At 39.8% G+C, this 26,829-nt stretch overlaps 1 protein-coding gene across 3 annotated transcripts in view; it reads right to left on the reverse strand.

Annotated features, from left to right (window-relative positions):
• The window catches only part of DOCK9 (dedicator of cytokinesis 9), a 195,795-nt gene that overhangs the window by 98,823 nt on the left and 70,143 nt on the right, over positions 1–26,829 (reverse strand). For all 3 annotated transcript variants that reach the window (XM_011933819.1, XM_011933818.1, XM_011933817.1), the window contains exons 10-21: positions 20,020–20,094; positions 18,382–18,522; positions 17,695–17,898; positions 17,188–17,310; positions 13,611–13,693; positions 12,921–13,043; positions 3,953–4,032; positions 3,685–3,872; positions 3,479–3,544; positions 2,146–2,238; positions 1,317–1,440; positions 580–701 (exon numbers count right to left, since the gene is read on the reverse strand). In XM_011933819.1, coding sequence (XP_011789209.1) covers positions 580–701; positions 1,317–1,440; positions 2,146–2,238; positions 3,479–3,544; positions 3,685–3,872; positions 3,953–4,032; positions 12,921–13,043; positions 13,611–13,693; positions 17,188–17,310; positions 17,695–17,898; positions 18,382–18,522; positions 20,020–20,094 — 1,422 coding nt within the window. The remainder of the gene's footprint in view (positions 1–579; positions 702–1,316; positions 1,441–2,145; positions 2,239–3,478; positions 3,545–3,684; positions 3,873–3,952; positions 4,033–12,920; positions 13,044–13,610; positions 13,694–17,187; positions 17,311–17,694; positions 17,899–18,381; positions 18,523–20,019; positions 20,095–26,829) is intronic.

Here is a 26,829-nt window from a genome sequence, read left to right on the forward strand (position 1 = left end):
TATAATATGAACTCAAATTTGGCATTATTTAAATGCAGACAAACATAAAAAGAACAGGCTTTATTTAAGCATGTTATAAAGCTGCAGTCTATAAAATTTAAGATGGCTAAAAAGAATGCAAAGCCAACAAAGCAATTAAAGAAATCTGGGGAAGATTAGGCTTTCACGAATCAGAAAGGTTTCAGAATGTGCAACCACGTGGGTGAGAGATTTGGCAAACTTGACTTACTTTAAGCTGGAGGAAAATTCCTAATAGTTTGCATGACCCTAAGAACTCATCTTTATTTGAGCATGGCCAGTTGGCAGAGACAGACCTTATCCCAAATCTCCAAGTCTCTATTTCTCTGCTGAGACACCACTAGTTCAGGGCTTACAAAATGCCCAAACTGTAATTCTGAGATTGCGGTAGCTGCCAACAGCACTGTCTTCAATTGGCCAAAGTTTACTTGAAAATGAATAACTAAAATCAAAATGGTGGAAGAGTAAAAATAATGTCTGCTTTTTGTGTGTTATTGTTGTAGTTGTTCTTTAATGTTTTCTGAAGAAACTGGGATAAACCGATCCTAAAATGTGACATACCCTGCCCATTCCAAGCTCCTGGTAGCCAAGGTAGCCTGAAGGAAGGTTCGCCGAGACCGGGATGTGCTGCTCGCTCGTCACCACCCTTCCGTCTTTCAGGAGGGGAAGCCAGGAGTAGCCAACTGTTGAAAACAGAACAACGACAACAAGAAAATACTGTGAGTGTATGAAAACTTATGAAAGAAAGCCAATGTAAAACTCTCTGATTTTTAAGAACTTTTCATATCAATTAGAGTAAGAAATTTAAAAGGCCCTAAATGTAATCTCTGCAGAACATTGTCTACAATGTACTTAGGCTTCTTTGAGGTTAGAACTCTACAATCTTCTTTTATAAAAATGTACATATGCAGGCTGGGCATGGTGGCTCACACCTGTAATCCCAGCACTTTGGGAGGCAGAGGTGGGCAGATTGCTTGAGCTCACGAGTTCGAGACCAGCCTGGGCAACATGGCGAAATCCCGTCTCTACAAAAAAATACAAAAATTAGCCAAGGGGCAGTGGTGCATGCCTGTAGTCCCAGCTATTCGGGAGGCTGAGGTGGGAGGACAGCTTGAGCTCAAAAATTAAAAAAAAAAAAAAAATTACATATGCAACCCAGACATGCTACATATCCATTACCTATAAAATTCATCTAAAGATCCCTTTGCAAACACATGGAAATTCAGAATCCTAATACAATTTAAGAACCTAATGTTTCAATTATTTAAAATCAAAGGAATGGTGAACCCCCCCCCAACCTTGGGTTTCAACGACATCCCTCTTCTTCGTGCTTCCTTTACTTGAGTTGTCACAGCTGACATGGAAGAATGTGAGCAACAGGTGGTGCTTTTCATGCAGCTGAGTGGGTAACTCTATTTTAATCTGCAAGGAAGACAAAATAACAACCGAATATTCTAAAAACACAGAAATTCTCAGTGGAAGCAGAGACACTACGTGTTACCCAATGCACAAACGTGCACTTGTTCTCCGAGCGGATATTAACATTTGCACTCAAAGATACTGAGACTATAAATTATGCCAAGCAAGAAATGAATCCTGAATTCACCACTCAGAAACAGGAAGAGAGTTGATGGTATTTCTAGAAAGAATTGGAAAACACACGATAGTAACTACTACGCTAAGTTACCACAGCCAAGGCATTATGAAGAACCAGGATAGAACATTCCAAAGTAGCATGCATACAGCGGTTTCAATGATTTACATTACAATTTTATGTAAACAAATCCAGTGATAAGAAAGAAAGATTCTCAGGTCCAACAAATGTAACTAAAGTATGAATTTGAAAGGAAATAAACCAGAATATTAATTATGGTAGTGATAGTGGGATTATGATTTTTTCTTTTCTGTATTATCTGCATTTTCCAAGTTTCTTTTTTTTTAATAATGAAAATGTTACTTTTACCATCAGAAAAAAATATATAAAAGAAATACTTCAACATGTAGTTCTACCTCTGTAATTTCAGGGTAATATGCAGCTGCTTTTGAATTTTGCTTTACCAGGCAAATACATTAAAGTTTCCCTTAAAAACTGGTCAAATTGGGTTTTCCCTTGAATACATCACTTACCTCATCATAAAATTCTGGGTTTTGGTGATGGTGTAAAACTGCAGCAAAGGCGCTTCTTGTGAACACTGGCCCGCCAGGTCTGCCATAAATGCACTAAAATAAGAGTTACCAAAGGGAAACATCAGGGTTCGACTGAGCAAGAAATTAAACTCGGATATATTGTAAAGGAGGAGGCATTCCTATGGCATAGACTTAACATCGCCACTTCTGCCAGACCCCAGGCCTGTGAACCCTGGACTGCTGGGTCCTGCCCACCTTCCAGCTTGCTTCAAAGCCCACCTGCCTGCTCCCGTCCTGCCCTTCCAGGTCACAGCCCTGGATGACACCTTGCTCACTGTTCCCTTTCACATTTCCACGCCTTTTCTTATGCAATTCTTCCGTTCAAATAACCTTTGCTTCTGTGTGCATCAAGAAAATGCTCAAGCATTCTTCAAGAAATTATCAACTCCTTCCATGTGTCCCCTCAGCATTTTTCTGTATTAATTTTCAGTTTTGTCCAAAACTCCATTTCGTACCATCTGTGCACCAAGATCTTTTTCTCCACGGCTGTTTTTCCCACTACACCGAATTTCTTGAGGACAGAAACTATATTTTATATATATATATATATATATATATTTTTTTTTCTTTTCTTTTTTTTGCATCTTTGTCTCCTTCTCCTCTTAGGAAGTCACTTTCACATAGTTACAGTAAAACAATTTGGGTTATGGAGGCAGATTGCCTGAGTTTCAATCTTGGTTCCACTAATGTTTTACCCTAGGCAATAAATTCTGCACTACTCCCCTCACCTGAAAAATATGGATAATAATAATACTTAATTCATCAAAAGACTGTTATGAGAACCAAAACAGTTAAACACACACTAGAGCAGTGCCTGAAGTACAAACAGCTTTCAATAAACGTTAGCTATAATCTACTGCTGTGATTATTACTATACTGTAGTAAACATTTAATAAAGATCATCGATTGTTGATCAGTTATTATTATTTTTATTATCAACATTATTCATATCATAATTCATAACACCGACAGTATGAGCACTTGGCTCATAGTAGGTGGACAGTAAGTGTTTGCTGAATTGAGTATGTACAAGAAACTTTCATCCTTAAAGAGAATTAAAAAACAGTCAATTAGGAGCAAGAACCTAAATATTCCACATTCGTTAAGATTCAGCATATATGTTTATACATCGTAACATTATCTATTTTGATTTGTATCAATTAAAATGTGCTAAATTGTTTTAGTTGTATGGTATCACGAAAGTGCATTTTGAAAATGGAAAAATCAGAATATGTAGGTGAACATACATTTAAAAAAAAAACAAAAAACAAACCTTAAGGGGCTGAGAGTCTTCCTCATCTGAATCTTTGAATTCAATGCAAATCGCAATATTTCTAGCCTGCAGCAATAGTTAAACAAAACAGAATAAGAAAAAAACCCAGAAAGTCAGACGATGTAAATATTTATAAAAGAACATGGGAAGCTGAATCTAAAGGGAGGGTTTGACATCAAGAATGAAAGCCCCATCTTCACACTCACCTTGGCGAAAGACTTCTGACTGTCGTATTTCAAGTACTTAGGATAAACGTAAAGGTGATTGGTGTAGATAGTGTAAGGCTGAGTGTGTTTTGGTATGCAGGGCACAAATTCCTCCACTTCAAACGTGATGGGAGTTTTACTGCAGGTTTCACATTGTTTTGTGGGAATGTATGATGAATTAACATAATCTGAAAAGATATTCAAAATAATTCAAAATGAAGTAAAAACTAAACTAACAAAAATTCTATTATGTAGAACTGACACTTACTAGGGAAGTCTGAGGAAACATTATCAATTGTAATGTCTAGATTGCCTAAAATCACTGGGAGCTTAGCCATCTTCTCAGGTCTGCAAACAAAAGAAGAGAAAAATCAAACATTTGTAGGCTAACTCTAAAACCAACACTCTAGAGCAGCACTTCCAAGAGAAACATAAACCAAGCCATAAAGACAATTTTAAATATTCTAGTAGCCTCATGCAAAACGGCAAACAGGAACTAATAACATTAATTTTAATAATATACTTTATTCAACCAAATAGGTCCAAAATATTACCATTTCAGTATTTAATCAGTATAAAAAATGTGCACTCTAAGTCTTTAAAACCAGATGTGTATTACTGGTTTTATACTTAAAGCACATCTCAATTCAGACATCCTGTATTTCACAGGACAGCCACACATGGCTAGTGGCTGCGCACTGCACAGTACAGGTCTAGATAAAGAGTATCAGCAAAACAGTTATAGATCAAGTGTTCCTGAACCACTCCAGCCTCACCATAAGTATTTGGCTCATTTAGAATCATCACCATTTGGGGGAGCTAAGCTATGAGGATGCAAAAGCATCAGAATGATACAATGAACTGTGGCGACTTGGGGAAAAGGGTAGGAGTGGGGTGAGGGATAAAAGACTACAATTGGGTACAGTGTACACTGCTCAAGTGATGGGTGCACCAAAACCACAGAAATCACCACTAAACAACTTATTCATGTAAGGAAACATCATCTGTTCTCCAAAAACCTATTGAAATAAAAAATAAAATAAAAAATACGATCACTACCATTAGGAACTAGAAATCATCTTAGGCTCCAGCGTCCAGCAAAATGCTGGGTACAGAGTCAAAGCTCACTGAAATTGTTGTACTAACATTCATTCGTACTCAATCCAATATAGGAATCCCCTGTGACACTCCTGACAAGTGCTGCTACTGCCTCACCCTTCCTAGTGACAATGAGACTTCTGACCCAGCGGTTTTGACACTAGTCTGCTCTTCCTCATAGCATGGTGAAATTCACCTCCCTGAAACTTCTGCTCACCAAGGGGTTTAGTGATGTTCCTCTGTCTTTCAGCCACCTATACCACACATTCTGAAGCCCTCTATTCTCACACTTATGTACCTTGCCCCAATGTCATTCTCTCCCAGAAGAACCTGCCATTTATATTACGGTGCCTGGAACTGCATAAATCCGGCCAGTGTGGGTGCACAGCTGGGTGCACAGCGCCTGTCTGGTTTTTTACAATATACCTGTCTACTAACACAGCCCCAAAGCTATTACTTTTAGGTAGCCATACCATTCTAGTGCCTCACTGGAAATTTAGTCACCTAAAATCCCTACATCTTTTTTCACATGCTTATTTCTTTGTCCTTTATTTATATAATTATATTTTTGGACCTCAGAAGAGAATTTAATTTTTGTCTTGCCGAAATTTCATCGTATTATGTTTGAGCTATTTCTAGTTTATCAAAGTCCTCCTAGATCCAGATTCTAACATCTACTGCATTAGATATTCCTAATAGCTTTATGCCACAAAAATATTTAATCAGGATTTTATAGTCTCATAAAAATCATTGATAAAGATATTGCACAGAATATTGCCAAGAACAGGCTCCTTCCCAAGTCTCTGGAGGCCCGTTTCCAGACTGACACTAGCTCATTAATCACCCTCCCTAGCATCTGTTTTTTCCAGCAGTTGAACAACTGCCCACTCACATGTGCAGTGCTTCCTGACTCGTTCACAGGCTACTACGGCACCCACACGTGGTAAATACATTCTGCTGAAGCCTTTGCACTCCTCTACTACACCAGCTTAGCAGCGCAGTTACAAAGAGAGAAGAAATGCGGTTAGGATGACTAGTTCAACACAACGTGACTTAGTCCTAGGAAACAGAATGCTGCCTCACCGTCCTTCCTAAGCCACCTGTTTCAGATTTCCTTTAGAAAGTTGCCAAGGCTCACCAAAGCACAGGGACTGGCAGATTCAGCATTTGGTTTTGTTCCCATTTTTGACAAGTTTCTACCTCCTATTTTGCAAATTCCTTGGACATGACTGTTGTCTGTTAAGCAGCCTCACGCATCACTCCTCAGTACAACTTGGAATATTTTTCACCTGAATTAGGACTTCCCTAAAATTTCTAAATTCCTGCATCCTTAAGACTAGACACGATGTTGAGAAGATCCATTGTGGCCCATCGCCAGCTCTAAGTTGTTAAATCTCTTTCTCCCAGGGTCCCTCCCTCCCATTTCCACTTGTCTTCTGTTTACACCTGAGTTTAAACGAACAGTTCCTGAAAGAGGTAATGGTCAGGAAGGTAAGTCAATGATTTTTCACACGATCTGCCTTCTGTTGAAAAGATTTCTGGCCAAGAGCTCTCCGGGTACAGCCGAGCACTCCCCTGCAGTTTGCCCCTGTGCCTGCGGTGTGAGCTGCTTCACACACACAAGATCCTTTTCTTCTGGTGGGAGGAGGGGCAGCAGCCTTCCCTCAAGGGTCAGTCATTTCCTGAGAGCTTTCCACTGACCGTCTCCCAAGCTCTGGGCACTCTCCTATGATGATATCTTGTGGGAGTCTCTTTCAGCTTCACGCAGAGCTCTTCAGGGGTGTCAACCTTCAGACCAGGGGTTTTATGACGGTATCGATTTTCTTGACATACAGTGTCTTGCTCACCTCTTCACTGGAGCAATTCAATACCACAACACATCACAAGACCCTGCACTGCCCAAATTTTAGAGACACCTATGAAGTTGTATCTGCTTCGAGTTAGAAATATTCTGTTTATTACAAATTATATTTTAAATGTAAGTAAGTATGCAAGGGTAACGGATTTCACCCCTCCTAATTATTTCCGACTATGAATGAACAGGCATCTTCGTCACCATTTTTAAGATCACTCCAACATCCTCCACATATAAATTTTTGAGAGAGATGGAATACAATTAAAATATGTTTCTAAGCAACATATTTTAATTAAATGATCTTTACTGGAAATCTTCCTATAATGTATTGTATACTTCTGTGCCTAACTATAGTTATTTCTTATTCTAATTTCCTCCCTCTGCTGAGAGATTTTACTTCTAGTTGCTGCTTCTGTAAAGGCATTCTTTCCATGTGTTTCCAAGCATATTTCTGAGCTTAGTTCCATATTATGTAGCACATGTACTTTTAAAAGTTTTTTTTTTTTTTTGGCAGCTTTAAGTTTTCAAAAACCCAATCTTAAACCCATTTCAAAAGTTTACGGTTTTTGTTGAATCTGGTTTATTAGACATCAAACACTCACAGGCAATAAAGATTTTACTGCCTTTTTATACATTTCCAAAGTGGTGGTGTGTGCATGTTACACAAAGTGAATTATTTCATGACTGATAATAGTTTTGGTCTTTTTGCTTTGTTTTGCTAAAGAGGACCTATATTCTTTGCAAAATTTATAAAATAATACTTCAACATGAAAACTCATCTTAAAATTACACGAATTAAATAAGCATGCAATACAGACACTTGCAGGATGCATGGCCTCTGGGAACGGCTCCTGTCTGTGTGTGAACATAGAAGTGAGGCTCAAACTCTCTCTTAGGAAAATTTTCCCTTCCCACTGCCTGTCCATTCCTGCTGACTCAACAATTCCCACAGAGGAAAGGAGAATGGTATCACCAGCTAGCAGTCCTCCCATGCCCACAGATTTAGGGTCCTTATCTAAGTGTTTCTGCAGCCTGGTCCTCCCTTCCTGACTTCCTGTATTGGCTCATTAAAATGATTAGCTGGCAATACAGGTGTGTTTGGACTGCTGTTGGTGGTGAGTTTAATCTTCTAACTGTGTTTTCTGGAAGGAAATATTCCCTAAAAGCTTTGGTGTCAAAAAAAAACACAAAAAACTATATACGATTGAAAGAAATTTGAGATATTTTTGTTTAAATAAAAATCACTGAATTTATGTCTATGAAGAAAATTCAATAAGCATTTATCAAGTGGTTAGGATATACTGCAATGTATGTACTCAGGACCATGAAGGAATGCAAACAAGATATGATTTCTCTCCTCAAGAAGCCAAAAGTCCAGTAGATACTGTTGTAAGCTACTTAACGGCATATGAGGGCAATTACTTTCACAGAGTATGTACGAACCACTACCAGAAGGCAGAGTATCTAGATCTAACGAGAGGGAATAAGGGATGATATCAGTATTCACGGTGGAAGAAATCACCTTAATGCCTTTTGCATTTATTCCCCACCATGGTTTTAGGGCACAGGGGCCATTATTATCCACCCTTAGAAAGAGGAGGAGGCTCAGGCAGAGAAGCCCAGCATGGAAGTGAGCTACAGACTGGGCTTTGAAAGATGAGTAGAGTTCCCTCAGAGAGACAAAGGAAAAGGGGAGGTGTGTATGCTGTGTGTGTTTGTGATTTATGTGCTGCTTGAAGAGGCAAGAAGGGGACACAATTTGGACAGAGAGAAAAGCATGGCAGAGGGAAGTCCACAGTGAGTTTAGAGAAAGTCAAGCAGCCCTACTTGGCTTGAGTGCAGTGTAACCAGAGCAAAATAGGGGTAAAGCTGTAAAACTTGGATGCAAAGAAAATGAGTGTACAAATAAACATAGATACATTAAGTTGCATATGCAAAACCTTAGGAGTATTATTACCTAAACTATCCAACGTACTACCATTGAAAAGGTCTACATTTTAAAGAAAACATCCTATTTTTATACTTTGCCTTCATGCCTTCACATTTCCTGCAGAAGTTAGAAAATATAAGATACCATCTTATCCAGGAGATACCACCATAAACAAATCAAATCGAAAATACTAAGTCTCTCTTCTTATAAAATGTCAGCAGTATCATCTATCTGACAGAATTGCTTTCTTACTAAATCTTGGAACATATCCCTGGGTAATTATTGCAAGGGAAAAAGAAAAGTGGCTTATGAGCTTTGGCAGCTGTTTTGTAAAGACTGAGACAGTGTGAAGAAATTTTTCTCATGCATTATTAAATAACATTTTGAGGGTAGAAACAATAGCTTTGGATCCAAGCTGGTGCCCAGGCCACTGACATGAGATTATTTCCTGTAAAAAATAAAGAGGAAAGAAAAAGAGCAATGCAAAGTTTTTTAAAAATGAAAAAGGAATCCTCCACTTCCCCTAACTCTGTTGTGAAGAATGCGGGGAGTGGGCACCAACGTTTCCTTGGATACTGATTGAGGAGAGTGGCCTCACTCATCCCGCTGTGTCTTCTCTGCTGTCAGCATTGGATCCCTGTTTTCAGGTTTCTGGGTCTCTAACTGGCCACCTGGAGCACACTCTTCACACCAATGCCCTCCTGCTGAGCACACGCATGAAGAAATGGTGTGCAGAAGAGAAGCCACATTGGTTTTCCCTGTGTTCTTTGCTGCCGGGTCATGGGCTTTCTGCTCCGATCACTTTCAGATTCGTGGCCATGTGAAGCCCCACTCCCCAGCCTCCACTGAAGACAGGACCATGAGCAGGGGCTGCCCCTGAGGAGCTGCCACTGTGGGGAAGTGTCAGGCTAATCAGCCTAGGAAGTAACTTCTAAGACAGGGCTCCAACCTCCATCAATATAAAAAACTTCATTCTTTGTTTTGTCTGAATATAAAAGTGTTAGTGTGTTTTTTTAAAAAGTTCATATAAAAATGACAGAATGCTATAAAGTGGAAGGTGAAATATCACCCATCAACCCATCCCTCAGAGATAACCATGATTATTTGGCATATATCCTAAATAGCTATTTTTATGCCTGTCGTTCCATCTAGACAACTACTTGCTTATCCATTTCTTTCATTTACATACAAAAGAAATATATGATATTTTCTTTCAAAAAATGTAGTCACACAGATATATTTTTGTTCCTTAATAATGTAGTGTATTCACTTTCCTAAGTCCACACAGACCTACCTATTGGTTATTAAGAGTTGCATAGTAGTTGAGTGAAAGAAAATATTGAAATCTATCCAACTAAAGGTGACTAGGTTTTGAAAACATTAGTAAGAATGAAATTTTCTTGAAACTCAAAAAATGACAATAATTACTATATGATAATATAGTATGTATGATAATCTATTACCCACTACCAATAGAGAAGATTTTTTAAAGATTCTAACTGTGGCTTATAGGCATAATTCTGAAAAATCAGAAACACATTAAAAGTCAAAAAATGGCCAGGCGTGGTGGCTCACACCTGTAATCCTAGCACTTTGGGAGGCTGAGGCAGGAGAATTGCTTGAACCCGGGAGGCAGAGGTTGCAGCGAGCCGAGATGGTGCCACTGCACTCCAGCCTGGCGACACAGCAAGACTCCATCTCGGAAAAAAAAATAAGTCAAAAAATAGGGGAAGAGTTAAACAATCTATGGTCTATCTCAATGGACTATTATAATACTTATGCATTAAAAATGATGTCTATAAAAACGTGCATATCACACTTTCAGAAAATACTTGAGTTATGCAGGGAAATATCACGTATTTGGTATGATCATAGCTACATAAGATAAACTAAAATAAAATGTAAAGAAATAAAATGTAAAAAAAATGTTCCCGACTGGGCGCAGTGGCTCATGCCTGTAATCTCAGCACTTTGGGAGGCCAAGGCGGGTGGATCACCTGAGGTTGGGAGTTCGACACCAGCCTGACCAACATGGAGAAACCCCATCTCTACTAAAAACACAAAATTAGCTGGGCATGGTGGCACATACCTACAATCCCAGCTACCAGGGAGGCAGGAGAATTGCTTGAACCTGGGAGGCAGAGGTTGCGGTGAGCCAAGATCGGGCCATTGCACTCCAGCCTGGGCAACAAGAGTGAAACTCTGTCTCAAAACAAAACAAAACAAAAAAAACTGTTCCCCTCTAGGCTGGGGGCAGTGGTTCACGCCTGTAATCCCAGCACTTTGGGAGGCCGAGGTGGGCAGATCACAAGGTCAGCAGTTCGAGACCAGCCTGGCCAATATGGTGAAACCCCATCACTACTAAAAATACAAAAATTAGTCAGGCGTGGTGGTGGGCGTCTGCAGTCCCAGCTACTCGGGAGGCTGAGGCAGGAGTGAGCCAAAATCGCGCTACTGCACTCCAGCCTTAGGGACAGAGTGAGACTCCATCTCAAAAAAAAAAAAAAAAAAGTTCCCCAAAAGTTCACCATGAAGGGTAAAACTAGTAGTAAACCTTTTTTCATCCTTTTATTCTTCTGTTTTTCTCAAAATTTCTAAAATGAACATGTATTATGTTTGTAAATTAAAGACCCTCTATGATTTAAAAGTAAAAATAAGGTACTATTCTTTCATTTAGTCTTTCATGAATAACAGATTCACAGGGATCCAGGGGCACTCCCTGGCCAAGACCTGTGTCCTTACCAGGTCATAAAACTGTCAGATAGTGACTGGGAATTTGGGGCTCCTGTATGGTCCAGGAACCCTGGAAGGCTAACCCAGCAGGCTTCATCCTTCACCAGCATCCTCCTCTCCCCCTTCTCTAATTCCCTGCATGAACTGAAAAGGTTCATTCCAAATCAGCCCAGTGGGTATGCACTCTGCTTTGCTGAACAGGCTAACATCTGTCCAGGTAAGATTAGCTTAATGCTAGCAAAACTGAGGTTGCACTTCTCATTAAAGCTCCAAACAGGGGAAACATCAAGACAGTCAAAAACGGTATAATCACATCACTGAAAGAGACTTTGAGAATCCTTTCGACCTTTTCGAGCCTCTTGACAAGGGATTTCACGTCGCTGTGAAGGCTGAAGTCACCTGCTGATGGGGACGTGATTAGATTCTGATTAGGAATACATCGCTATGTTTTTAGAACTTATAGAGCCTGTTTCTATGACTCATATCTTTTCTATTCCTACTACTGAAGCGAGATAAGAAAAAGGTAAAATGAGGTTAAAGAAAGCTACACCACCATTCTTGAATTCTAGACAAACTGATAAGACTGTTATTTTGATATGCACACAAAACAAACAAACAAACAAAACAAGGATATCTTTGGCATAGAATAGTTAGCATTTGGTTCTCAGCTATTCTTTTCATTTCACATCTTCTAGCGCCCTCAGCTCTTTCACATTCCCAGAATTTCCCCAGAAAAGTTCTAAGACCCATCTCCCTAGCAAAGAAAATCAGTTTCAAAGGCTCAGAAGTGAACTCTTTAGGATGTAGCAGCAAAACAGTACAGAGGTTAAGAGCACAGACCCTCGGGCAAGACTGACTTGGGGAAGCTGCCAGCCCTGTGATGTTGCACACATTCCTTGCTCCCTCTTTGCCTCACTGTTATGGGTTGAATCAATCGTGTCCTCCAAAAGCAAGTCCTAACCCTTTGTACCTATAAATGGGACCTATTTGGAAACAGGGTCTCTGCCAATGCAATCAGTTAAGATGAGGTCACTAGGCTTGGCCCTGATCCTTTATCACTAGTGTTCTAAGAAGGGAATTTAGACAGAGACACACACGAAGAGGACCATGTGAGGTCACAGGCAGAGTGGAGCAATGCTGCCATAAGCTAAGCAACAACTGGTGCGAGAAACTTTCAAGTTAGATATCTTGCAAGTTATTTATCTTAGACTATTACCACCCCAATACCCAACCAGGAAGCCAAGACCCAGTCATCGTATCTCTTTGACACGACTTGAATATGTCCCCTTATTCCTGTTTGCACTTGCAGTGGCTTTGCTGAGTCCTTTCTCATCTCTTGACAAGGTTCCTCAACTGTTTCCTTACCCCCTAGGCTCAACCCTACCCAACCCACCCTTCACAGCACCGCCCAAAACATCCTCTACAGAATTCAAATTAACCAGTCACTCTTCTGATTTTCATCCCATCTTTCTTCTTAAGGGTTTGACGAAATGCTCCACGCTCATTTGCCATCCCCTCTGATGTTTAAATCCAGCAACGTAAATGACTGCTCCCCTGCTCCTCCCTCCTCACTACACAGCTTCTATCTTTCAGGTGTGGAAATAAGACTTTGAAACTCACTTCCGAAAGTCTGCAAGTAACTTGAGCATGTCATCGTTGGATAGCTTATTGCTGTCTTGCCTGTAGATGGCAGAAAATCTGGCATTTTTGTCAAGATTTCCAGAGGCATCCTTAAACAATGTCCTGAAATGGCAAAGCAACATTTCTAAACTGGGTTTCCAAAGCACCAAAATCAATTCATTATTTAAATCTGGTTTCTATGAGAGGTCTAATTACTATTCCATTGGCTATAGCCAACAGAAATCTCATTATCTAAAAACATGGAAAACATTTATGGGGATGAGGACAACTAAATCAATTTACATAGAAAACAGTTCCAGTCAATGGCTTGCGCTTAGGAAACAACATACGCAAGTCAAATGCTTAACAAGTAGAGTCAGAGATAAAGATCACCCCAGGCCACACTGGACTGCCCTGACTTCCAGCTGGAGGCATGTGGTTGGGTCCTAGAATCCCAGCTCTGCAGCTAACACTTCCATGCACCCTGCCAGCTCCAGGTAGCACCGCTCCAGACAGTGTCTTTCCTCTCTGTGACTCTACTAAATGATTTTTTCAAAATTTAGACTTACGTATTTCTCAGTTTTACACACTCATATCCTCTTTGTCTCTGAACAACAAACAGAATAGGCCTATTGACCCATCCATGCATCTATCTATATTGATTTAAAAGGTATACAAGGTGTTCCTTACCTTGCTGCCCAAGCAAATGGCATTCTATACTGTCCTAGTCTTTGGCATGCCTGCTTGGCATTCTTCAGCACCTTCTGAGCCACCTTGAAGACATGAGAATAAAGCTATGAGATACTGTATCTCACTGAAAGAACTGTGACCTAAATAGCCATCCTTACACGCTCACTAAATAAGTCCTTACCATAGCATCAGATGCATAGAAAAGCACATCGTACAGTAATGAATATGGCTGCATTCACACTCTGTGCAGAGTAGTTTATTTAAGGCATTCTCTAGCAGTGATTCTCAAAGAATACAGAATGAAGATTTTCCAAAATCCAAGTCTCTTCTTTGGTCTTTACAGGCAACAAACACGCTGTTTCAGAGGTTTTCATACATCTTTCTGACTAAATACTACTTATTATAAGTCTACTGAGTTATTAATAATTACTATTTGGTATCCATACAAAATATATCACATTATTAGGATTTAAATGAGAACACTAATTAAAATACTAAGCTTTCGCAGCTCCTAATGTGCACTAGCGTATGCTGATTTCCACAATATAAGGGGTAAGATATTAAGATACTGACTTCAGTTAGGCCGGGACTGTCAATGCTATATTCTTGCTTTCTAAATATGAATTACTGCTACTTCTACTTCCTAATGATTAACTTTGGTTTGTTGTAGATCGACTGATTAATTCAGAGTGTACAATAAAGCTTATTTGCTTTTAGCCTAAGGCAGGCCTATTATTAATCATCTATACCTCTATTGCTAAAAAAGATAATGCTTAATTTTTCCAAATTAGTCTGTACTATGATAGTGCTTTGTCATCAACGTAAAGTTTGATTGTCTCAGAGTCACAGTGAAGGGTCTTTTACATTACTTAATTTTTTATTTTATTTTTTTTTTACTGAAGGGTCTTTTACATAAGTATATCAAAGTTAAACCGATTTTGGGAAATGTGCTCCAAAGCCAAAGTGTGCTACAGCATCAGCATCACTGTAGAAATGCAGAGTCTCAGGCCTTGCCCCAACCCTCCTGGATAAGAATGTGCATTCTGACAAGACCTCCGGTGATCTGTGTGCACCATCAGCCACAGGAAGGATCTAGAAGGATCCAGAAGGATCTAGACGACAAAGCTGTCTGTCTCTAAGTCACACTGAATCCAGCTGCATGACTCTGTAGGCCATCAAATCTCTCTGGGCTCCACTATCCACACCTGAAAAAGGGGGCTATACTTTTCATGACCCCTGCCAGTTGCAAAACTTTATAATCCTACCATGATCATGCTGTAGGAACTGCTGCCTTCATGAGTAACCTGGAAAATACATCCTAATTGGAAGAGATGTCAGGGATTCATCTGGGACCTCCCCCGTTCTCCAGTGAGGTATGTTCTTGCCTCCTTGGATGGGGTGACTTAGGGGGGTCTTAGGTGTATGAGTCTTAGGGTACAATGATCTGCCTAGCTGCAGGGTCAATTTACTCAAACATTCTCAGGTTCAAGATTTTTTGGTTCTAACAACGATGAATATGTTGTGGAGTAAAACGCAGTAATTTCATAACATTTAAGGCTAAAATATAAGACATCAATAAGCCTTTTCTGCAATGAATGAGGACTTAGCTCTCAGACATACGAAGGGTGCAAATAGAACACAGTATGTGTGAAAGTCAGAGTAAGAAACCTATTTTTGCCCTTTGGCCCTTTTTCCCCTCCTCTTTATTTTTAAAACATCTATTCACAGGAGATACCTACAGAGACTTTTCATAAAAATTTCCTCCAAAATGAAAATTTACTCTAAATGATGTTCTAGACCATCTTGGAAAACATGAAGAAACAACTCTGACAGACTGAAAAAAATCATCTCACTCTAACATTTCTGCCAAAACTGTGCTAAAGTAAGATGGTTGAGCCTTAATTCCTGCTTTAATTGAATGCTTTGGAGGTGGCAGGAAAGTAAATGCATGAATAATGTACACATGGATGAGCTTTATAATCCATAAATAATGAAGAAAAAGCAGACTTCAGCAGATGCTCAGTGGACATGGAGGAGTGTGCAGAGGTAAGTTTAGCCTACAGTGATATGTGATTTTTACACCAACATGAGCTGCCAAATTTCAAACCATGCATGCAGCAGGCAGAAGTAACAAAGTTGGTGTGGATGTGCCTTGGAAATGTGTTGCATACACAGTCGGGGGAGGAGATCTTATCTTAGGCCTTCATTGATTATTAATCAAAACATAAAAGAGCCAAAAGAGCTTCTTGTCCAAGGTTTTACAGACTTGATTGAAAAAAGTAAAACAGCTTCTCTCCAGAGACCAACCTTTACACAGCTTTCATCTGCCAAAAACGCTTACTGTTGGAAACAATGTGCCTGGGTAAATGGGCTTTTACTTGACTGGGGCTGTAATAAATGACGATGTCTTCTGGGCTTTCTGTGATTTATAGTGCCCACAGCACTGACTCGTACATGATCTGTTTGATCCTAACACTGTCCCTATGAGGAAGGCAGAGGCAGGAAGTAACATCATCCTTCATGCACAGAAGGAACATCTGGAGGCCAGAGAGGTGATGTGATTTGTGCAAAGGACCCAGGTGAGTCAGGTATACAGCACCCAGGTTTCTGACTCCAAAACCCATTTCTCAATGGCCACCTGCATCCTGTGGACACAGCTATGATGCATGGGTGCCCACAGGGGTGATGATAGGAAACTCTGAATCCAACTTAGTAAACTTCACGCACAGCCTCTGGGGTATGCGGACCAGTCCTTGTCAGTGAATTCAGGTCTCTCAGATGACCACATAAATTAAAAAAAAAAAAAAGAACTAAAAATATGTAAAACTGGCAAGGATAATAACACTCAACGGATTACACTAACCAGGTAGCACAAGGTGCTACGAAGTGGCAGTCAAGTGCCCTCTGGCAGCTCCAGCTGTGAGACACTGAGCAGGTCACTAAGCCTTGATGAGCCTCAGTGTCCTGAAATATGAAAGCACATCTTTTACTAGATGACCTCTAATATTTAATAATTCTATGGTATGTCCATGCCTAGGCACTTCCCGAGTAATGAACACCACTTTGAAAAAAACCAAACATACATCACGTATATTTTCTTTCCATCTTCCACCTAAAACTCTGCCCCCTCTGGCGAAAACCAAGTGGACCTGAATCACTGACACTACTGGTCAGGCCATCTGAGCCAAGGGCATCTCCTGGTCTCCAGCCTCATATATAAGTGTAAGTGGACCAAAATATAATTTCAGGACCCAAGAGGCACATTAACAAATATAAGTTTGAATATCATACATGTATTTTCTAACAGAGAAAGTTTACTATTAAGCTGGTAATTCCTTTGCAAATTATTTTAGGAGGTCAGAATTGTCTAGTCAAGTGGAGCGTTTTATTTACACATAGGACTACATTTCCTTCACAATAATGACATAAAGTTCAGAGTAAATACATGTATCATATTCTACGTCTTTTAGAGTATAAAAATGGCTTATGTTTTATTTCATTAAGCATTTATAGTTTCACATAAAGGCCTCTGTTCAGATTGCTTTTTACCACCACAAAGTTTAAAAGTCATTCATACCTTAGAAGAGTCTGAACTTTTCATATATGGCTCAGCGCAATGTGTGATGCTCCCCTGAAGGACTTTTTCAATTCTGGCCACAAGAAATATATCTGGATGAGGACAAGTGACTGAAAATATTCCCTAGGAGACAAAGACTTTTCTTCAGTCAGCAGAATTCACAGCTGTGTCAAACAAATCCCATGAACATTAAACAGCAAAGAACAGTGAAACAGGACAACTAGTAAAAAGCACCCAGTGCCAAACTAGTTAGCTGACAAATAGTTCATCATCTGCTCAAAAAGTCTATTTGGTGAGGGAGGTAACTAGAACGTTTAGAAAGAAGAAATGAAATTAGAAGCCACTTATGTCTCAGCTTGCTTTTACTGTCTAATAATAAATAGTATTAATTAAGAGTCTAATGACCCCACTTCTGCATTACAAGGTCTAATTTGAGCATTTTGGGTGCATTTACATAGCATGCAAGGTGAGTCTGAGCAGTAGGAATGCTGGGCTCATATTCCCCACCTGCTTCGGATACTGCATGGCGGCTTCATGAAGGATGCCCTTGAGGACAGATGGGCTCTGTCCGCTGCCATTCATCAGCGCCGGGGACGTGGTGGCCAGCATTTGCCTCACTGAGAAATGGTTCAGGTCTACGTGGAAGTCGGCAGAAATCTTTCGGTTGTATTTTATGTCAAACAGGGATAGAGTAACAAAGAAAGGTTCAACCTGAACAAAACAAAACAATCCAAGGATCACTATGACTCAAACAGGGACAAAAGAATGTTGCTATCAAAAGAGAAATGACAAGACCTATTTAGGACTGTTGCCATAAATTACTACTAAAGATAAACAGTCTCATCCTTTAGAATACAGATAATTAGGTTATAAAACATTTTAAGAAACAAACAAAACAATTATTTTCGCTTTATGTGTTTTGCTATAATGTCTGCTCCATAGAAAACACAGTTGCATTCCCCCAAGCATCTAAGATGAACTCTGTCTCCTGGAAAGCTGAGCACACACCTACCACCCTCATCTTTCAACACGAACATCCTGTCCTTGCAGGCTAAACAACCTCCATATCCTGATCCGAACACTGCACCTCTTTGATACCAGGGACTAGGATTTCTTAACCAAGCTGCACTGTAAAAGCACATCTGAAACTTCTGCCTATATTTTTTTATCTTTATTTTTAAAAAGAAAAATTACATTTGTTGTGGGTCCTTCTTCATTTTCGGCAACACAGCATTGCAAATTGAAAGATAAATCATTGCACTTGACAAGGATCCTTTTTCCAAACTTCTCTTCAAATGGCTTAACTTCTGGCTCAGCTGATGAGAAATCAAGCTTCTTTAAAAGAAAATGTAAACATATAAATAAGTTATGCTCTTATTTTTAAAAATCATCATAAATGCATCCAAAGGAAACAGAATACAATTTGGAAAAGCTATATACACTGATTTACTCACAATGGTATTGCTATTATATAATCAGTTTCTATGGTTTATAGTAGTTACATACATAGTTGATAATAATGGTCAAAGACATGGGCAGGGTGTGGTGGCTCACGCCTGTAATCCCAGCATTTTGGGAGGCTGAGGCGGGTGGATCACGAGGTCAGGAGATCAAGACCATCCTGTCTTAACACAGTGAGACCCCGTCTCTATTAAAAATACAAAAAAGTTAGCCAGGTGTGGTAGTGGGCACCTGTGGTCCCAGCTACTTGGGAGGCTGAGGCAGGAGAATGGCGTGAACCCTGGAGGCGAAGCTTGCAGTGAGCCAAGATCGCGCCACTGCACTCCAGCCTGGGTGACAGAGCAAGACTCCATCTCAAAAAAAAAAAAAAAAAAGGAAGACATGATGGTATACCTACTCAATGGGTAAACTGAAAAAATATAGAGCTTGAAAATTATGATTATGAACAACATAACCAATGTCTATCCAGTATCCAACCAAGGGTCCATCAACAGATGTGTAAGGATACATAAAATGTAGTACATACATACAATGGAATATTCAGCCACAGAAAGGAAGGAAATTCTGACACATGCTACAACATGGATTGACCTTGAAAACATTAAGTTTAAGAAGCCAGAAACAAAGGACAAATACTATATGATTCCACATTTATGTGGTTCCTAAAATAGGCAAGTTCACAGAGTAGAACAGAGGTTACCAGGGGATGGGGGAAGAAGGAAACGAAGGTTATTATTTGGTACAAAGTTTCTGTGTGGGAAAATGAAGAAGTTCTGGAAAAGGATGGTGTTAATGGTTGTACAATAATGAGAATGTATTTAATGCCACTGAACTGTACACTTAAAAATAGTTAAAATGGTAAATTTTATATTATGTAGATATTACCATGATAAACAAAAACTTCTTAAAAGCAGATAAAAATTATAGACATATAAACACACATACATATGATTATGAGGTCTGTGAGGAAACAGAGAAGTGCTTATCATTGAAGTTAAACGGAAAAGGTTTGTATTTGAGCCTGAGCCTGGGCTACTCGGGAATTATCATTGACTCCCAGGCACCTGCAGTGATACCTGTTATTTTCTGATGGCTGTTTTAACAGGTAAATTAGATGTTCTTTGTGAACTTGAGAATGTCTTTCAATAAATCTCTCCCAATTTTCAAACATCTATTAAATATCAAATATTCACAATAGTAATGCTATGATGAGATTATACATTTTTATTTTTCCTCTTTTCCCCAAATTTTCTATAGTTATTTTGCTTGTTGTTCCAAAATAAACAAAGCAAACAAATAAACACATAAGCCCATCGATGATTTTCTCTCCCACACTTGGTTTTAAATATTAAACATTTAGATAGTTCTTACCTGGGCATCTGGGTCCAGATAAAAAAGCTTGACTCTGCTTTCACTTTTCAGTTTGATTTCTGCTTCTCTGGCACTCTGATAACAAGATACATAAAAATTACATTTAACAAAATCCTTTTCTTGCAAAGGTGCCCAAATACAGTTAAAAGCTGCCTAGTCCTGAAGGTTGAGGCTGCTGGAAAGTTCTGCCTCCTGCTGGAGAGCTGCTGTGTGTGCCAGGGAGTGTGCAGCACACAAAGTAAGCACCAGGAGGAAAAAGAAGTGAAGATGAGATTCCTGCCCTTCTGAAGCTCACAATCAGTAGTAGAGTCAAAGTCAACACAAAGAAAGCAAAAGAGAATAATTAAGCATCTGTGTGTCAAGAAAGTCTTCATAAAGTAATGGAATATGGGGTACACTTGGAATGAAGGGGCAGAATCGAGCTGAACATTCCTGGCTGAATGAAAAGGATGCACAGACACTGAAGACAGAAATGAGCCCAGATGCTAGAAAGGATTTAACAGAGTCCAGTCTATGACTGGGTGCAAGAAGGGGAAGAGGAAGGAAAATATTTTGAATGATGAGATAGAGAAAATGATGGCTGATCTTGAAGGACAAGATGCTGATTAATTCAATAAATATTCATTAAGTACCTCTTATGAGCCAGGCCCTAGAGACATGTGAAATGTGAATGAAGGAATTCCCTAGCCCCAAGGAACACCAGGTGGGGAGACAGCATATCAACAGGTAATAAGAGGACAAAAGAAAGTTTAAGGTAACAGTGGAAGTCAACTTGGACTACGGGGTGGTAGTCAGAAACCACCTCCCAAGAGAAGGCCCACCTGGAAGGACAAGAACACTTGGCCAGGAAAGGAGAAAAGCACATTCTAGGAGAAGGCACAGCAGGTGCAAAGGGACAAGTCACACCTGAGCAATCACCAAGTCACTCATCATAACTGAAAGGCAGGGCATGATTAAAAAAAATAAATAGGCCGGGTGCGGTGGCTCAAGCTTGTAATCCCAGCACTTTGGGAGGCCGAGACGGGCGGATCACGAGGTCAGGAGATCGAGACCATCCTGGCTAACACCGTGAAACCCCGTCTCTACTAAAAAATACAAAAAAAAAACCTAGCGGGGTGAGGTGGCGGGCGCCTGTAGTCCCAGCTACTCGGAGGCTGAGGCAGGAGAATGGCGTAAACCTGGGAGGTGGAGCTTGCAGTGCGCTGAGAACCTGCCACTGCACTCCAGCCCAGGCGACAGAGCGAGACTCCGTCTCAAAAAAAATAAATAAATAATAAATAAATAAATAAATAAATAAATAAAAGTTAAGAGAAATGAATTTGGGATTTGCATGCTAAGGATTGGGGATTTCCCCTCTTGTTTAGCATATCATCAAGAAATAACCATAAAAATGGGCAACCAGCAGCCCTCAGGGCTACTTTGCCAATGGCATAGCCATTCTTTATTCCTTTACTTTCTTAATAAACTTGCTTTCACTTAAAAAAAAAAGATTGGGGATTTCATTCAGAATCTAAAATACCCTGCAACATTTTAGGTAGGAGAATAAAACGAGCTCTACATTTCAGAAGCATCACTTGGGTAGAGTCCCCCCATCTCACAGCAGGGCCAATTAACAAATGCCACATTTCTAGCTTGGGCAGCCTGCTGAATGGTGAATCCATAAACAAGACAGAAAACTCAGGAAAAACAAATCTGCCAAAAAGATGGTAATATCCTTATCATCTTTGTGTAGAGATGCCTGGGTAGAGACGCCTCTGGAATTTCCAACTGGAAACATCCAATAGACAGCTAAAGGGATGAAACTTGAGCACAAGGCTGAGAGGAAGGCTGGAGTTCCAGACTTGGGAGTGGACAAGATGTACTGAGGAAGAGGGTGGAAGTGAGTCTGAAGACAAAATCCTGGGGGCCCAACATTGAAGAGGTGGACAGAAGAGAAGCCACAGAAGAAAATAGACAGACAGTGGCAGAGATGGGGGCTGGAGATGTGGGATTTGGGAACAGAAAGAGAGAGAGGCTTTTCAGACATTCACGAGATAGAAGTCATCTCCATCTTTATGATTTTTTATGCCTGGTGCCTCTAAGTCTATATTCTGTTCTTCTTGTCAGTCAGAGCTCTCCATGACTCTCAGTCTCCACAGCTAAGTCTATGGAGCCGGAATAGAATGCACTCTCTCATCTGCTACTTTCCCCAGAGACATGAGTCACATCTCAGCACTCCATGGGGCACTCACAGCCACAGCAGAAAAGGTGTCTTGTCTCTTCTGTTGGTGGCAGAACAAAGTCTATTATTACATTTCCAATCATGGATAATGAGAAAACAAGCATCTTAATCTTCTTAGCCATGTGATTGTTGTATATAAAGGTCTTTAGTAATGATCCAAACTATCATGCTCAGTGTCTATGTTTAGATAAATGGGCACCAGAATACTAGGAAACTGGGTTCTGGTTCTAGTTCAGTTAAGCAGCTGTGCAAGCTACGCAGCCTCTCTGGGTTCCATTTTCATTTCTGTGTAAAAATGTTAAACAAGATGATGGCTCAAGTCTCTTGCCACACCAAGTTTATCTTGATGCTATCAGTGGGAGCCTGAAGGCTATGGAAGTGAAGGGGCATTACTGCAATCTTCTGTTTATGCTTCCAAGGCAAAACACTTGCCTGTGGTGGGGGCAGGCGCTTTCCATATGGGAGATGGGACCACTTCATTTTATTCTATCCTGCCTGTCACCTTTCCTAACTTTTTACACCAAAAGAGCGAGAACACGTGCAAGTGGAATCCACTTAACTGAACCCAAAGAATTTGCTTTACATTGTATACTGCCTGTGGTGTTTCCTAACAAAACCGTCAGTACTAGGTGCTGCAAGCCACCACCAACAGTTATCTATTCTACTTCTGAATCGTCCGCTTGAGCCCTTCAACAAAGGCAAATACTGTGTTATGTTCTCAGACGCTAGAGCAGAGGAGTGTGTTCTTAATGTAGATGCAATTCCTGATGCCTTTCTGAAAGATGCTTGTTGTCTCCAGTTGACTGTGCTAGAAGATAAGAAATGAATAAACCAAGAACAACTGCTAATGAGCTCTGTATAATTAAAGAACAAATAAGAATGCAGATATAATAAAAGAAAAACAATTAACTACTAGCCAAAATAGACACAAAACATTCTGATTTTGTCACTAACACCCAAAAGATATATTCTTTACCACAGACATCATTTATTGGAAAAGAAGGGACAGCTTTAGATGTAAAAATAACTTAAAAGTTTGTAATCTACCTAATATACATCAATTGCTCTGCTATGAGATAAATAAAAAGCAAATTCGGCTTCTTAAAGTTCCTCCTATCCCTCCTAAGGTCTAGGATGATGCATTAAACAGGGAGGATGCCCAACAGTGGCTGAAGGAATTACCAAATAAAATCTATGAGGCAGAAAAATGTGGTTCAGGGAGAGCAGGACTTTGCCCCAGAATCAGGAAACAGTATCTGGAAGAATAGTAATGATAAGAGCTACTACTGATAACAGCCAATATCTACCTGCCAGATATACCCTAAGTGCCCATTTTAATTTTACACAACCTTAGGAGGCAGGTACTATTATTTTCCCTGCTCATTAAAAGAGAAGACACTAAGGCATGAGTGTTAGGTACTTCGCCCAAAGACCTACATCATGAAATAGAGGCCTGGCTTCTAAGTTTGCCTGGCTTCAGAGTCTAAACCATTACACTACACAAGAAAGAAGAAAAAAAGGTAAAGAATGTGAACAGGCGAGTCAGGAAGAAAAAACACAAGTGGCAAATAAATGTATGAAAATACGAAAAATATCAGTAATAACCAGCAAAATGTAAATGAAAGCACAGTAAAATACCATTTTACACTCATCTGGTGAAGATGCAGAGAAACAGAAATGTGAATTGTTACAGCTTTTTGGCACAGTAACTTGGCAATGTTTAAAGCATTAAAAACACAATAAACTTTGACTTAAACTGAAAAAACCCTAAACGTTCATTAATAGGGAGATGGCTGAATAAAGTATATAGTAGCCACAATGGAAATATCATGCAGTTGATATGTATGTAAGAGGGAACCAGATCTTCTACTGGTCCAGAGGGACATCTATGAAATATTTTTAAGTGATACAGTAAATTTCAGAATAATGTATATATTGTGAACATATTTTTATAAAAAAACTTAAAAACCTTACATATGTTTCCCTATATTTCTACGAGCAATCAGTTTAGTGAAAGGGGAATTGCAACTGGTTATTAACGTCAGTGTTCTCAGGAATGTGGGAATGGAGGATGAAGGGAAAAGGTGAACTTTTCTTTAAACAACTTTGGGTATTTTTACTTACTGTGATAAGCATACTTATTTTTAATTAAAATTTTAGTAAAGATAATAAAATAAATACTTGTAATATGTACTCTCACAATCTAACAGTGGACAAAATACAGCTATAAATATCATCCCAAAGACTGTAGTTGAACCCTTCTCAGAGTGACAGAAACCAGCTCTGCTTTTAAATTAACCTATGGTCAGTCTATATTGTGATGGTAGGAAGAGCCAACTGGCTTTTCCCCAGACACCCTGTTGCCACTTTCCTGCCCAAAGCCCACTGACTACTCTGGGTTTCGTGGCGAGAAGAATGAGAGGAAAATGGAAACAGAAAAAGCACAATGGCAGAGCTGTTCTCTGTACAAACTGGTGTCTTCTGAGAAGACAAGGAAGAGAATGATTCATCTAAACCAAGGGCGATTCCCCCACCCCACCCCATCCTGTAAACCCTACATTCAAGCACTAACGACACACCCTGACAAGGTTTTCTTCTTTGTCTTAAGAAGTAGTTATGGACCAAACATTCAAGAGTTTCCAGAAAGTTTGCTGTAGGCTTCAGGCATATTGTGTGTCTTAAATTTATTTGCGAGTAGATAAAACAATTTAGAGACAAAGACTACGGTCAACAGCATCTTATTCTGAGGATGAATTGCCAGAGACACTGTATTGACTGTTGGGTCATTGAAGCAGAATGGGTTGGAACAGGAGGACTCTGCAAAACGTTTCGAGGCCAAAATACATACTCTTTAATTGAAAGAGTTATCATGATCTATTTCCACTACTTCCAAGACACCGAACTTCTCAGGACCATCAGCTTATCCTCTTCACAAAGGAGGCCTAGAAATGCAATGCCACTGACCCCGCAGACACAAGACTAGCCAGCTCGTTTGTATCATAGCGCAATGATACTGTTTTCTGGATTGGAATCTAGAGAAGAAAGCACTTATTACAGACTTGGTTTAAAAATTCAGAAAAAGTATCTGTGAAAGCGCTGGGTTCTGAAAAGTTCTGCTGAGCATGGCCCTTGATCCTCACTCCATCCCCATGAGACTAGAAAGTCTGAGACATCATACTTTCCCCTGCACGCAACTGCGGAAGATTTACCTGGAACAATAAGTTCACTTGCTTAAAACAAAGTTGAAAGGTAAAAGGGTGTGAGCAATTCTGGTTTCAAAAAATAAAAGCTCACAAACAGAAAAGCTGTGGAAGAAAACATAAGGTGGGTTTTCTTCACACTATCTTAAGGAGGTGACATATATGTTCTGATGTCACCTAAGATATAAATGTAACCCGAGAAATAAATTATTAAATAACTAGTAACGAAGTTTATAACCTGATTATGTTACTCCTTGACTTTCTAGGGAAGAAATCAATTAACTAACTTGAATTACGGTTTGTGTATCTAACTAAAATATTTAGAAGACTGAGGCTACACACTGTTATATTTATAATAAAAAATTGTTTGGTTCCATAATAGACAATAGGAGGAAAAGAACCAGTTTTAGGGTAAATACAGTGTGTTCTCTAATAAGAAAACAATAAAGATGTTCAGTACTAAATGTACAAACATAAGTTCCAAGATTATACAAAATATTCTGAAAACCGAGGTTTACATCACACATACTGTAAGTAATGAGCCCTTCCATAATATTCCAGAATGAGACAACAGTTATTTTTGCACTGAAACAACTTCCTGTCGGTCATATCCTGTTTGGCTATGTCTTAGTCACAGTGGAAAACAAAAGCCGGGGCAACAGGATGAAGGAGGTTAGAGGAGCTGATTAGACAAGGAACCTGCCATTAAATTACACCTTCGGCCACCTTCTGCCTACCCCCATTGTTCTAGGCCTTTCTCTGCAATCTTACTGAACTGTGGCCCAGCCTCCCAGCCTGACCCTTTCTTGAACCTTCCTTCCCTGATACTGACCTCTTCACCTCTTCATCCCCTGAGTAAACACCTTACACAGTTCTCTCTCTCCACCCCTCCCCCTGTACACTTCAGCCTCTGATTCTGTAACCATGGAATCCATTCCTCCTAAAAATGGGATGACCAACAGTTACCAGATCAACTTCTCTGCCTTCTCAACCAGTGCAAATAATCCAGACACCCTGAAGGGGGCTGATAAACAGCCCAAATTGCATTCTTGCTCAGGGCTGGGGACAGGGAACACAGGTCTCCCCTTAGTGCCTGGGCTGCTCACACTGACACCACTGAGCTGAGTTTTAAAAGGCAAAGCCCACAGATACCCACGTGCTGAGTGAATAACTCATCTCCATTTTCTTCATTCTTTTCATCTTCAAAAAATTACTTTCCACCTTTTCTACCTTTTTCTGCCTTCCTAAATAAAATTATTTTTAAAACACCTGAAAGCGAGGGGGAAAGAAAAAAACAGTAAAGCCTCTAACAAGGATGCATTTTTTTAGGTTTTGACCATGATTCCTAGTGAGAAATGTTTTAAATCCCCAACACAAAGATAAATGTTT

The sequence above is a fragment of the Colobus angolensis genome, unplaced genomic scaffold (genome assembly GCF_000951035.1).
Source record: "Colobus angolensis palliatus isolate OR3802 unplaced genomic scaffold, Cang.pa_1.0 Scaffold13, whole genome shotgun sequence".
In the NCBI taxonomy this organism is placed as follows: Eukaryota; Metazoa; Chordata; class Mammalia; order Primates; family Cercopithecidae; genus Colobus; species Colobus angolensis.